The sequence below is a fragment of the Rattus norvegicus genome, chromosome X, assembly GCF_021556685.1.
Source record: "Rattus norvegicus strain SHRSP/BbbUtx chromosome X, alternate assembly SHRSP_T2T, whole genome shotgun sequence".
In the NCBI taxonomy this organism is placed as follows: domain Eukaryota; kingdom Metazoa; phylum Chordata; class Mammalia; order Rodentia; family Muridae; genus Rattus; species Rattus norvegicus.
Window position 1 is genome coordinate 8,067,975 of NC_141554.1, and position 12,939 is coordinate 8,080,913.

Below are 12,939 nucleotides of genomic sequence, written 5' to 3' on the forward strand. Positions count from 1 at the left end.
TATATGCATGTGTGTGTATTGGTGCATCTGGAGGCCAAAGGCCATCAGTTTCCTGGGAGGCAGAGTTACAGTTAGTTAGCTGTGAACTGCTTGAAATGGTGCAGGGAACTAAACTTGAATCTTTTGTAAGAGCTCTTAATAGCTAAGCTACTTCCAGCCCTACACCCTGATCTTTTATGCCTCTTCTCTCACACAAATTTATCAAATACCACTGAAAATAATCACCCACAAACAGAAGCCCACAGAAGTCTGGGCACAGTTGTATCCAAGAAGACTGGAGGTAGCCCAGAAATCTCAGAAATATAGTTGAGCAGAAAGCATTTCCATGACCAGTCTGAGTCTGTCTAAGCATCATGGGAAGGAGGCCACTCTGGAGTAAATGGGTCCAGATTTGAATGATTACTTACTTCTGGAATCCACAGGGCACAGCTGACATGAGCCCATTTAGTCCCTGTCCTGGTGGTCTTCATGGCTCCACCTTTCTTAGGACATAAGACGCACTGTGGATAAATTCCGAGGACACAGGAGCGGCACAGCCAACTGCCTTCTGGAATCTTGAGGATGCCATAGCAAGCCTATAGGTGGGCATGAGGAGGAGATATGCACACAGAGCTGAATAAATTCATATCCAGGATTTAGTAATTTTTAAATGCTAAAACCAAGCTTGTAGCATCATCTGAACTAAGAATAGCATGTGTACCTATGAGAAATAACTTTAATGAAGATAGAAAAAGTCTATGTGGTAATTCACATCAAGATTAGTTCAACTGCTGAGAGTTGGATTACAGACATTTAAAAAAATTGTTGAAATAATCCTTTTCCTGTATTCCAAACTGTTTTCAGTGTTTATATAACAGCTCATCCAAGCAATATGGAATATTTTCAACATGTCATGTACTATTGTGATTAAAAAAGTGAAATAAGCTAATGTTTATAAATAGTCTAGTAGTACCTGGTGCATAAAAATATTCAGCAAATTACAGAAATTATTTGCTTGGGCTTGTGAACTGAATTACAATAATCCACAATGAATTCTAGGAGCCTTTTCAATTCTTTATTGAATGATACTGGAAAATAAATGATAACTCACAGAGATGGAAGATTACTTAGGAATTATTCTAGACTGCCCCATCTTCAATTTTGTCCATTTGACCCTCTTTATGGCTCCACTCTATTTTAGTGGAAACCTAGTTGCCTTTAGGTTCCTCACATGGCTAAATATACCCTACAGCACCAACTTATTCAACCTAGCAGCTTCAAAATTTTTGTGGGTTAGAAGAGATTCACACTTAGATGAGACTCACTAAGAGTCATAAGCATCCATTTCTAATCTTTCTTTCCTTTTTTATCTTCCAGACCAAGTCCCTGGACTTTTACTTACTTACCTTCATCCACTGGCTCTAGGTGAGTCTTACACTGAGTCCCAGAGGATAGATAGAACTCCCTTTCTATCCCCATCCTCACCACTACTGCTCTATCCAACTCCTTGTCACACTATTCTAGGATAAATTTATTTCTAAATTTGTTTATTCATTCTTCACAGCTTTCATCCTTCCTTTATTTAGTTATCAGATTCTTCTCAGTCAAATCAAGCACAGAAGCAGATCCCCCAGGGATTTTTCCTGGTCTTATCTCATTTGCCCACCATCATCTAAACTGGTGTTAACAAGCTACTGCTTAAGACTTGTTTTATAAGACTAACAAATTGAGAATGTTTTTTCCCCACATTTTTAAGAGTTCTAAGATGAAAGGGGGGAAGGGAAAATACACAATAGAGACTATAGGCAAAGTCTAAAGTATTTCTGATACTTTAAAGCAAAGGTTTGCTGGTCTCTGATCTGAAGTTTTCCTTATACCTTATTATTTCTTCTCACCTCCCACCAGAGTTAAACACACGGGATCTAATTTATATAGGCAGGTCTCTCAGTTTTCTACATTACTGTCCACTTTAGTTCTCATATCCATGTGTCTTGCTAGGAGGTTTCCCTAGTCTATAAGATCAACTTCCTTTTGTACAGTTAAGACCTTGCCTTCCACACCTGAATTAAACTCTAGCCCCTACTCCAAAATTCCACTCAGGTTATGGTGGCCTTTTTTATCTGCCCTACTACTGCTTGACTCCCATCTTCTACTTCATATGATTTCCCTTATCAACTCCCCTAATTTGTTCTTATGCTTCATAACCTCAGTGAGAATGGAAGGTCATTAGGCACAGATTTCAACAAATGCTCCCCCCCTTGCTTGGTTTGTGTAGGTGTGTTATGAGAACAAATTATTAATAATATGGCTCAAGAGCCTAAGCTAGACTTCCAGGTAGGCTAGACTTCAACTAGGCTGCTCGCATATGAGCAGGGCATCATTTTATAAAGTTCCTATTTTTGAAACCCTCTTTTTCTCTAAGATCTAAAATGTTGCAAGGTAATGACAAAAAAATTCCTTCCCAAATTAGAGCCAGTTTAGAGCTAGTGGTTGGTTTGAAGAGTGCTGCTGGTCCTTCTACAGAGCACAGAATAATTTACAGAGGGAGTATCTTTATAGAAATAACCATCATAAGATCATAAAAGCTTTTATGTCATAGTGAGTCTCAACTCTATATGGATCATAAATGATAAAGGTTGTGACTTCAGTTGAGAAAAGAGCACGTGTATGCTAATACATTTTAAGCATAATTTCAGGATGCCAGACTCAGTGTCATGTCAACAATATTCATGACAAATATAAAAACTGTAAGAGTATGTACACTTATCCAAATTCAATCTAATATCAATCTAAGTATTCAACATATGTACAAAGAAGTAGACTATGGATATGCATACAAAAAGGATTTGACATGGTTTTAACTTTCACGTAGTTTTAAAGAAAAAAAGTTGAATGATGTTAATATCTAAAGTCTAGTGATACACACTTCTAAAGTATGAATGTATAATTGTCACTAAAGAACAATGAACATGATGTAGTGGAGTAAAAAAAAGTATTATATTTAATTATATTTAACCAATCCGGATGCCAATATGCCACTATTCTTTCAGAGAGTAAACAAGTATTTTAAATTATAATTTAAGTGACTTTACAGTCAATAGAGGGAGCTCTAACCTAAGTATAGTTATTTATGATCCAAATTACATCCACTATATAAGAATTTCAAGTATTTTTCAAGGATTTTTTTTTTCTGAGACAGATATGTCCATTCCAGATTGGTCCTTCAAACTCACCAATCTCCTGCCTCAAGTGTACTGCCATGCCCAGCTTAGAAGAAGCTCTTTTAATGAAATTTCATATTGTAACAAATTTCTAAAATCCACATATATCAGTTTATAGTCTGCAAGGCCCAGTCAAATGCTACTGCCAATGTGTGAGAGGGGTATCATTTATAGTGACCTGGTCACTAAAACGAATTTCTAAAACAAATACCCCAATTTGGGGGTAGGGATTAGTATGTTGAAGTTAGGTCAAAGAACCTGAAAATAATTCTTTAATATTTTCCTCTAATTGTAAAAAACAAACATAGAAAATATATAAAGATGACCTTTGTCTTATTTCCTTCAAGTCTACCATAGATTGAATCATTATTTATAACCTCTTTAGTAAGAGACATTATGAAATCCAAAACTGTTTAGATCTTAGGAAAGTTATTATATAATCTCAATGGAACCTGGGATAATACCATATATGTTAGTATTTCTATAAAAATATTAGTATTTGAATAAAATGGGTAAAGACTATAAACAAGCTCATATTAGTTAAGTTTTGGTATTGTTTCCAAATTAGTTCTAGTTCAGAATTTCTGATAAAAGGGAAATCATCAGAAAGTTTTAATTTTGGAATTAATTGTATGAGAGGACTTATGGGTGTGTATTATCCAATACTTTACATTCATAGTTAAGTCATAAAAGACTTTTACTTCTACTGAAAACATATTACAATGCCAATAATTGATACAATGAAGATAAAATTTCCAAATTCACTATTTTTCTTTTTTTCTTTTCTTTTCTTTTCTTTTTTTTTTTTTTTTTGGAGCTGGGGACTGAACCAGGGCCTTGTGCTTGCTAGGCAAGCACTCTACCACTGAGCTAAATCCCCAACCCCCCAAATTCACTATTTTAAAGATACAACTAAATGAAGAAAAAGGATAAATTGGTATGGTAGTTTAAATGTAGCAGATGTGCAGCTTGGTCTTTATGTGGGTACCCAAACAATTGTAGTGGGGGCCATCTCTGACTCAAACTCTTGCCTGCCTTTGGGTCCCTTTCCCCTAGCTGGGTTGCCTTGTCTAGCCTCAGCGGAAGAAGATGCACTTAGTCCTGCTGAGTGAGACTTGATATGCCAGGGTATATTGGTATAGTGGGGGTTGTAGGGGGAGGGACATGACAGGGGGACATGAGAGTGGGAGGGTGGGACTGGGAGGACAGAAGGGAGGGGACTGTGATTAAATAACTAAATTGAATAAATAAATTAGTGAATAAATAAATGAATGAATAAAAAAAGGATAAAAAACTAGAAGTGTGGCCTTGTTGGAGGAAACATGCCACTGGAGTGGGCTTTGAGGTTTCAAAAGCCCATGCTAAACTCAGTGTGTGTGTGTGTGTGTGTGTGTGTGTGTGTCTGTCTGTCTGTCTGTCTGTCTGTCTCTCTCTCAGGATACCACTCATATCTACTGCTCAAATGACTGCCTACATTGTCACCGTGCTCCCTGCCATGATGATAATAAGAATAAAGCTTTGAAACTGCAAGCAATTAATGCTTTCTTTCATAAGAGTTGCCTTGGTCATGGTGTCTTCAAAACAACAGAACAATGATTAAGGTAATTGGTGACAAAAAACTTTTGAGTTCTTCCTACAATAGAAAAGGTTAAGGTTAGGTGGCCCAGAGAAGTCTTAAGTCTTGGTTGTTTTCTATCTCCTATGTTATGTAGGCTCATTATTCTATTAACTTTGATCAAAATGATCTTTCTAGAATACAAGTATCTTTTTAGAGTTCATGGAATAAATCAGAAAAAAACAAATCAGTTTGTTATGTGTGCCTTTTTTCCTACCCCTGGCTTCCTTTCATTTCCCCATCTATTCCTTCATTCTTAAAATACAGAGATGCATGCTTCTAACAGATTTTGCCCACTCTTGACTACTTGCCATTAACATAGTCTGAACAGACCTTTCTGGATATACTGACATGAAACATTAAGATTCAGAGTGAATTTTACTTGCTGAAAGTTGTTTTTGACCTTTATCTCTTCCATGTATTACCACAGCAGCATAGATTTATAAGTTCTGGGACACTATGGTAAACTGACTGTTTCTTTTTAGTCATTATGCCATGGTCTACCTGGAGGAGGGGCAGAAAGCATATCTGGTTCTTCATTACTGTGTCACCATAATGCAGCACAGCCCTGACTCATGGATGGTGTTTAGTGTGTATACAGTATTTTTTAAATAAATTCATAATATGAATAAAATATACAACATATTCAGACAGGTTGGAGAAATCAAGAATGAACATGAACTACAACTTGGAAGATATATGCATTGTGATAATGTGCGGTAGAAGAAAAGATTGTGTATGGGTACACTCACATGTACATGGGTGCTTGTATATGTGTGTGGAAGTCAGAAGTCAATACTAAATATCTTCCTCAATGGTTCTCCTGAGTCAGGGTCTCTCAATGGACATGAAGCTTGATTTAGCTAGGCTGGCTGCCTAGCAAGTACCAGGGAGCCTCCTATCTCTGCCTCTGCAGAGCTGGGGTTACAGATGTGTGGTCTTGCTTTCAGATCTCTACTGTATTTTGGGAACTTAGGTTCTCATGCTTTGGCAGCAAGTATTTCATCAACTGAACCATCTCTAGCTCTCAGAAGAGATTTTTAAATTCAGACATGGATATAAAATGGAGACAGGATAGTTTTAGCAATATTCATCACTATACATCAAGTGACCTTTGTTTTACCAGAGATAGAACACAGATACGGAAGAGAGTTGAAATGCATGCTGACATCACTAATACTATTATTAATATGACATTATTAGTCATTATTAATATGTAGTAAAAAGAATGTCAAATAACTTGGGTAAAGTCACTTTAACTTTTACTTACATTGTTTGTAAAACTACAGCATAAGACAGTCCTTTAGAGTTCCAGACTCCTGTGGTCTCTAAAGGTAGGGTTGACCTAGGTTTCTGGAAATAGTATATAGGGAGGGCCCTGTGACAATAAAGACCTACTAGGTTTAGCTTCTTGGGGATAGGTGAAGCAGCTTAGGAATTATAAGCAGAGCCTAATTTTTATTTTTCATCTTTAAATGTAAGACATTTACATATGGGTGTTAGAAATAATAAATAACAAAAAAATCTGATTGTTGATTAGGTAAGGGCACTTGAGCCAAGTCTCATAATCTGAGTTGAATCCCTGAGTCCCAATACTAAAAGAGCCAATGCCTAAACATTGTCTTCTGACTTTGACACTAATATTGATCTTGTATGAGAGGGTGTTCTCCATTTGCACTAACCTGATGCACACAGACGTTACATTTATCACAGAATACCATATCATTCCCTTCTTCACTGTCTGGAGACCGGCACACATCACAGATCACATCTTCATCATATTCTATTCCTAGCCCTTCCACTGTCTCAATAGCATGGTTCATATTTTCATGGCAGTGGCGTTCCAGAACTTCTATTGTCTTCTCCATAAGAGTCTCATCAATTGGGCCATAACCTGTACAGAAAAATATAAAATTGACAAAATAAGTCCTTGTTTGTCTTCTACTAAAACCCTAATCTATTTTCTTTTATTCTTTTAATCTATATCTTATTCTTTATAAGACTTTTATGAACAGCTGTAACTTTGAACTCTCTAATTTGTAGCTTATTAAAATCTCTTACTTCTTCGAAGACAGATAACATATTATTAGCAAATTAACTTTACTAAGCACACCTAATAATTATACTAGGAATTTTTCATATGATAATGTACTAATAGAAGAAAATTCTAGGTAAATATGCATATAAGACTATATATATATGAAATATTGTTTTTAAAACCTAATTTAAAAAAAATCCAATACCATTTTCAATGGCAAGTAGTACCAGAAACCTATTAGCATTCATAAAATTTAAGTCACTCATTTTTCCTTTGTTTACTTTTATTTTTTTCCTCATGTTCTATACTTAACCCAACTAAAAGTTCCAAACTGTTGATGCTGGTTAAAACTCAATTCTCCTAAGAGACCAGAAATTTCTGGGACAGTGTGTATAATTTTCAAAATTAGTCATCATAAATAACTTTCAAATCTGTATAAATACTTTTAATTTTTTTATCTACTCAGGCTTATTTTTCAGTCAAGACATGATACATATATGCATACAAACATTCATATATACATATACTTAGCTATACACACATATAAGTATATATTACATTAAGTGGGATAACCTGGTCTCAGAAAGGTAAGTAACATATTCTCACTAATATGTGGAACCTAGAGTTTAGTTTTAATATATTTATATTTGTATGTATAGAGGCCAGGAAAATAGAAACAGACCTGTAAAAGGAGAAAAAGAGAGGCGAGGCCTTAATTAAGAGAGGGGTGGGAAAGGTAAAAGAATGTATGTGATTTGCAAACAGAAGGGGGAAAGGGTTTAAGCAGGGATTGAAATGGGGAGATGAAGGACTGGGTACAGGGTCAACCAAAATTAAGTATGGATGAAAATGTAATAAATAAACTAGCTACCTTGTAAGCTAATTTTAAAAAGCAGAGTTATAGTGTCTAGTTATGAGAATTTGAATCCAAATTCCAACTTTATCTCATATTAGCTATGTAAACTTTGTTATCTTACTGTTCTTTTTTTTTTTTTGCTTCTTTTTTTTTTTTTTCGGAGCTCGGGACCGAACCCAGGGCCTTGCGCTTCCTAGGCAAGCGCTCTACCACTGAGCTAAATCCCCAACCCCTCTTACTGTTCTTATCTATAAAATAAGAATACCAAATTATTACCTTGTAAGGATGGGATATTTGCTCATTGTTTAGTATGGTACCCAGTATATAGTCAGCATACACATTTAAAATTCTTTAATTTGAGCAAAAATGCTTAATTTAATATTATTTTTAAAAGTTTATTTTAAGCTCTGTGTAACTACAATATCATTCATTCTTAGGAAAAACTCGACATATGGTAAACCTCCTAAAAACCTCTTCTAAGGGGGCTAGAGAGATGGTTCAGTGGTGTAGAGAAGTTGTTTTTCCAGAGGACACAGGATCAAGTCCCAACACCTACATGGTAGCTCACAATGATTCACAACTCTAGTTCTAAGGAATTTGATGTCTTCTTCTGGCCTTCACAGACACCAGGCATGTATGTAGTACATACATAATGGCTGGTTTTATCTGGTATCTTGATACAAGCTAGAGTCATTAAAGAGAGGAAGCAAGCCAGTAAGCAGCATTTCTCCATGGCCTCTTCCTCAGCTCCTGTGTCTAGATTCCTGACTTGTTTGAGTTCCTGTCCTGACTTTCTTCAGTGATGAACAGTGAATAAATTCTTTCCTTACCAACTTGCTTTTATTATTATTGCTTTGCTGTGTTTCATCACAGCAATAGAAAACATAACTAAGACCGAGACAAAACTCTCATATACATAAGATAAAATGAATATATCTAAAAAACTTTAAAACTAAAGTTTAAAGAAAACAACTTATTTTTGAAATTTTGAGATTATAATATATTCACAACATTACTTGCTTCCCTTTTTTTCCTCCAAATCTTCTCATATACCCCTTCACATTCTCCTTTAAATTCATGATCTATTTTGTTTCATTAATTATTGTTTCATGCATGTGTGTTTGTGTGCACATGCGCATTTACTCAGCGCAACTTTGTATAATGAAACTTGTATGCATGTTTTCAGGGCTAATCATTTGTTATTGGCTAACTAGTCACAGTACTCGTACTTCTTTGTATAGGATTGAGTATGGCACAATAACCATAAGTGTATAGTAGTGGCATACATGACATGGAGGTAAGCAATAGCTCTCTATTTGAACTTAAGATTTAACAAGAGGGAACTATAAATAGTACTGGAAATTTAGCTAGTTACTCAGTGCAAACAAAGTCATGGATATTAAGGGAGAGCCTACAATCACTATTTTACTAAACCAGCACAATCTCTAACTACATTCTCAACATTTGTCCTTACACCCACAAATAAGTGTCATCTCCACACTTCATCAAGGAAACTTGTCTTTGAAACAGAGACCACTACAGAAAACCATAAGTAATCAAAAGGCAGAGTTATGGAGCCCAGCCTCAATGGATGTATATCTACAAAACATGTTCCAGAGGGAGCATAATGATTATAGGAACCAGAAGTCCAGAAAGTTTGCTGTGAGGCTGTGTCTTCTAGTGATGTCAGAAGCTATACCCATAAAATCTCACCAATATGACTGCCTAAAGATGAGCTGAACAAAGATGATACAAACAGATATGCTAAAGTAGAAAAAAGCCCATGAGGCCTCTCTCCTACACACACAAAATACCTCTTCTAAGATGGAATGAAATGTGGTATCCTGGATGGAATCCTACACCAGAAAAAGATCAGTAGGAAAAAGTGGAAAGCCCGATAAAGTCTAGAACATCAGTTAATGGTGATGGTACCTGTGCTGGTTTCTTCATTCTGGTAAATATATCATGGCAAAAAAACCATTAGAGAAATAGAATATATCTGAGGCAAACATTTGTATTTTCTGTACTATACTGAATATCCATTTTTTCTGTAAATCAAACTGTTCCATAATAAAAAAATAAAATCCTTATCCAAAGAATATTAATTGTAAAACATAAAACTTATAGGGTAGTTCTTAATCAAAAGAGGCACTGTGATTTATAATATGTATAGTTATGAATTCTATAGCATGTAAAACCACAAGCTGAGGTACTTTCATTAGGTTGTCATATTCTGCCTTTGCCCCTCCTCTTAGAGGGCAAATAAAGAGAAAACAGAATATACTAAGTTTTTAAGAGCCAAAACTAAGACTTAGTTGTTGGCAGAATAACCGTCATCACCATGTCAAAGAAGATTTAGTATAATTTTAACTTTTTACATGTATTCATATATAAGCTTTAACACAGAAAACTTATAACTGAGTTTAAAACTAAGAACTGCTTTGGAGATATTTTCCAGTTAATTCTGGGCAACAAAATTAGAAGCCATCCATTACAGGATGGTCAGAGTAACTTTGTCATTTTTAGTGGGTGCTGTTAAATGCTGTAGATAGACTTTTTCTCCAATATCTGGAAGACATACCTCAACCTTTGACCCTGCTCATTAATAAGAACGCTTTTTAGGACTAATCCAAGAACAAGTTTCAGTATCCTTTTCACCAGAAGTCTAATCAACCATTACCACACTAACATATAACATTATGAAACAACTTCATGAAATTTATGTGCTATCCATATGTGTACTGAATTAAGAGGAAGTCATTTAAATTTTATTAATAGATAAAATACTACTACTATATTTTATGCACTAGAATAAATGCCTCATTTAATAAAAAATAATAAATGAAAGGGTGGATAAGAAAGGAAAACAAGACAAAAGCAAGTTTTGTAGTGTTTTAACAACTTAAAGTGAGGTAACCCAGTTACAAAAGAACACACATAGAACGTACTCACTGATAAGTGGATATTAGCCCAAAAGCTCAGAATACACAAGATACAATTCACAGACCACATGAAGCTCAAGAAGAAGGAAGATGCTTTAGTCCTTCTTAGAAGGGGGAACAAAATACTCACAGGAGGAATTACAGGGACAAAGAGTGGAGCAGAGACTGAAGGAAAGGCCATCCAGACACTGCCCCACCTGGGGATCCATCCCATATGCAGACAACAAACCCAGTCACTATTGCTGTTGCCAAGAACTGCTTGCTGACAGGAGCCTGGTATAGTTGTCCCCTGAGAGGCTCTGCCAGAGCATGTCAAATACAGAGGTGGATTAACCACTGGACTGAGAACAGGGACCCCAATGGAGGTGTTAGAAAAGGACTGAAGGAGCTGAAGTGGTTTGCAACCCCATAGGAAGAACAACAATGTCAACCAAACAGAACCACCTGCCCCCCATCAAGAGCTCCCAGGGACTAAATCACCAACCAAAGAGTACACATGGAGGGACCCATGACTCTAGCCTCATAAGTAGGAGAGGATTACATTGTCTGGCATCAATAGGAGAAGCCCTTGGTCCTGTGAAGGCTTATTTCCCCTAGTGTAGGAGAATGTCAGGGTGGTGATGTGGGAGTTGGTGGGCAAGAGGGAGAGCATCCTCATAGAAGCAGGGGGAGGGGGGTAGGGGAGGGGGGAACCTGGAAAAGGGATAACATTTGAAATGTAAATATATAAAGTATCTAATAAAAAAACCAAAACAACTTAAAAAAAAACACCAGTGAAGTCAAAGCACAACTTACTTATAAGAAAATAGCTTACCCATTTCTCCAAGGTCTTCATTGAGTTCCTGAAGCCAGAAGATGTCCATGTCATCTAGGTCATAGCGGCATGTAGATGCTGCTAGCTCCAGGGTATTGATATAGCCAGGTTCTGCAGACTCTGGGCTGGAGCAACGGATATATTTCCGGGGCCGGACAAAAAGAATCTCCTTTACTTTTTCAGATATAATCCTAGAGAAGCAATAGAAAACATTGGCAACAATCAACAAAATGACAGATTTCAGGTGCTGACAGGATAAGCCAAACCTTTGGTCATCCTGTGGAGCGCACTCTGCTTTGCTCTTTGGGAGATATGGCAGATCCCTTTTTAGAAACAAATGATTCTGCAAATTCAGTTTCATCATCTGCTGTGAACTTACTGAATGGTAATGATATGTGAACTTACTGAATGGTAATGATATGCTTCATTATGTGCTGTGAACTTAACTGAATGGTAATGATATGTGAACTTACTGAATGGTAATGATATGCTTCATTTACCTCCACGTATCTGAGATTCTACTACCATTTAGTCTAAGAAATGTTAATGTATTGTGTGTTCGTGCTCCAATAGTCACCAAGTATATTTAGAAGGAAAAAATCTGATAATAAGTATTCACAAAGGTAGCATTGTTTGCCTCGGCAAAACCCATGGTTTTCTTCCATAGATAGAATACCAGATAGTGCAGAGCACAGGTTTTAGATATACGCAAGCATGATTTTTTTTTTTGCCATTCATTTGTAAAGTGGTCTTCAAAAATTACTTAATTCAGATAAGGTTCAGCTTCGTTGCAAAATAAGTAGAGAAAACACTAAAAAATTATTAAAATAATACCAAACTGATAAGATTATTATGCTTATATGAAATAAAATATTCAGTATAGTATATGATAAAATCAGGTTTTGGTAACATTAGTGATTGCTGTATTCTTATTATTTTCATTATGCAACTGAGTTAAAACAAAGAGATCATATACTTGCACAAAACTCAAGGCACTTTCCAACATATATGAGAGCAGCTAGAGATCTGAGCCAGGGCAACATGATGGAATGAAGGATTCCTACTGTTCCATCACCTTTGCAGTGAGCTTGAACAAATCCATAGCACTCTTGATATTCAAAAACCCAAAGCAAGAAAACTAACCAAAGGAAAAAATAAAAAATTTTCATGGCAACAACTTATTCTATAATTGATGGATTAAATTACAGATGAGGCACCAGAAAAATACAGCCAGGAGAAAAATCTGGATTATTATTTCCTGGCAATTTTAAAGAACAAGGGGGGAAAGAGAGAGAGAGAGAGAGAGAGAGAGAGAGAGAGAGAGAGAGAGAGAGAGAGAGAGAGAGAGACTCTCTGACTGACTCATGTTATCATAAAATAATGAAAACTATCCCTCTGGAAGGATTTGAGAGTTAATTTAATTATAGAGTCATTATACATGTAGAAGGAATATCAAGCATATCAATACATCAAT

The 12,939-nt window shown here is 36.0% G+C and overlaps 1 protein-coding gene across 4 annotated transcripts in view; it reads right to left on the minus strand.

Moving 5' to 3' along the window:
* Positions 1-12,939, minus strand: part of Jade3 (jade family PHD finger 3) — a 172,338-nt gene that overhangs the window by 46,178 nt on the left and 113,221 nt on the right. For all 4 annotated transcript variants that reach the window (XM_087599331.1, XM_087599330.1, XM_087599332.1 and 1 more), the window contains 3 exons: positions 11,466-11,656; positions 6,498-6,709; positions 408-575 (listed from right to left, as the gene is read on the minus strand). In XM_087599331.1, coding sequence (XP_087455457.1) covers positions 408-575; positions 6,498-6,709; positions 11,466-11,656 — 571 coding nt within the window. The remainder of the gene's footprint in view (positions 1-407; positions 576-6,497; positions 6,710-11,465; positions 11,657-12,939) is intronic.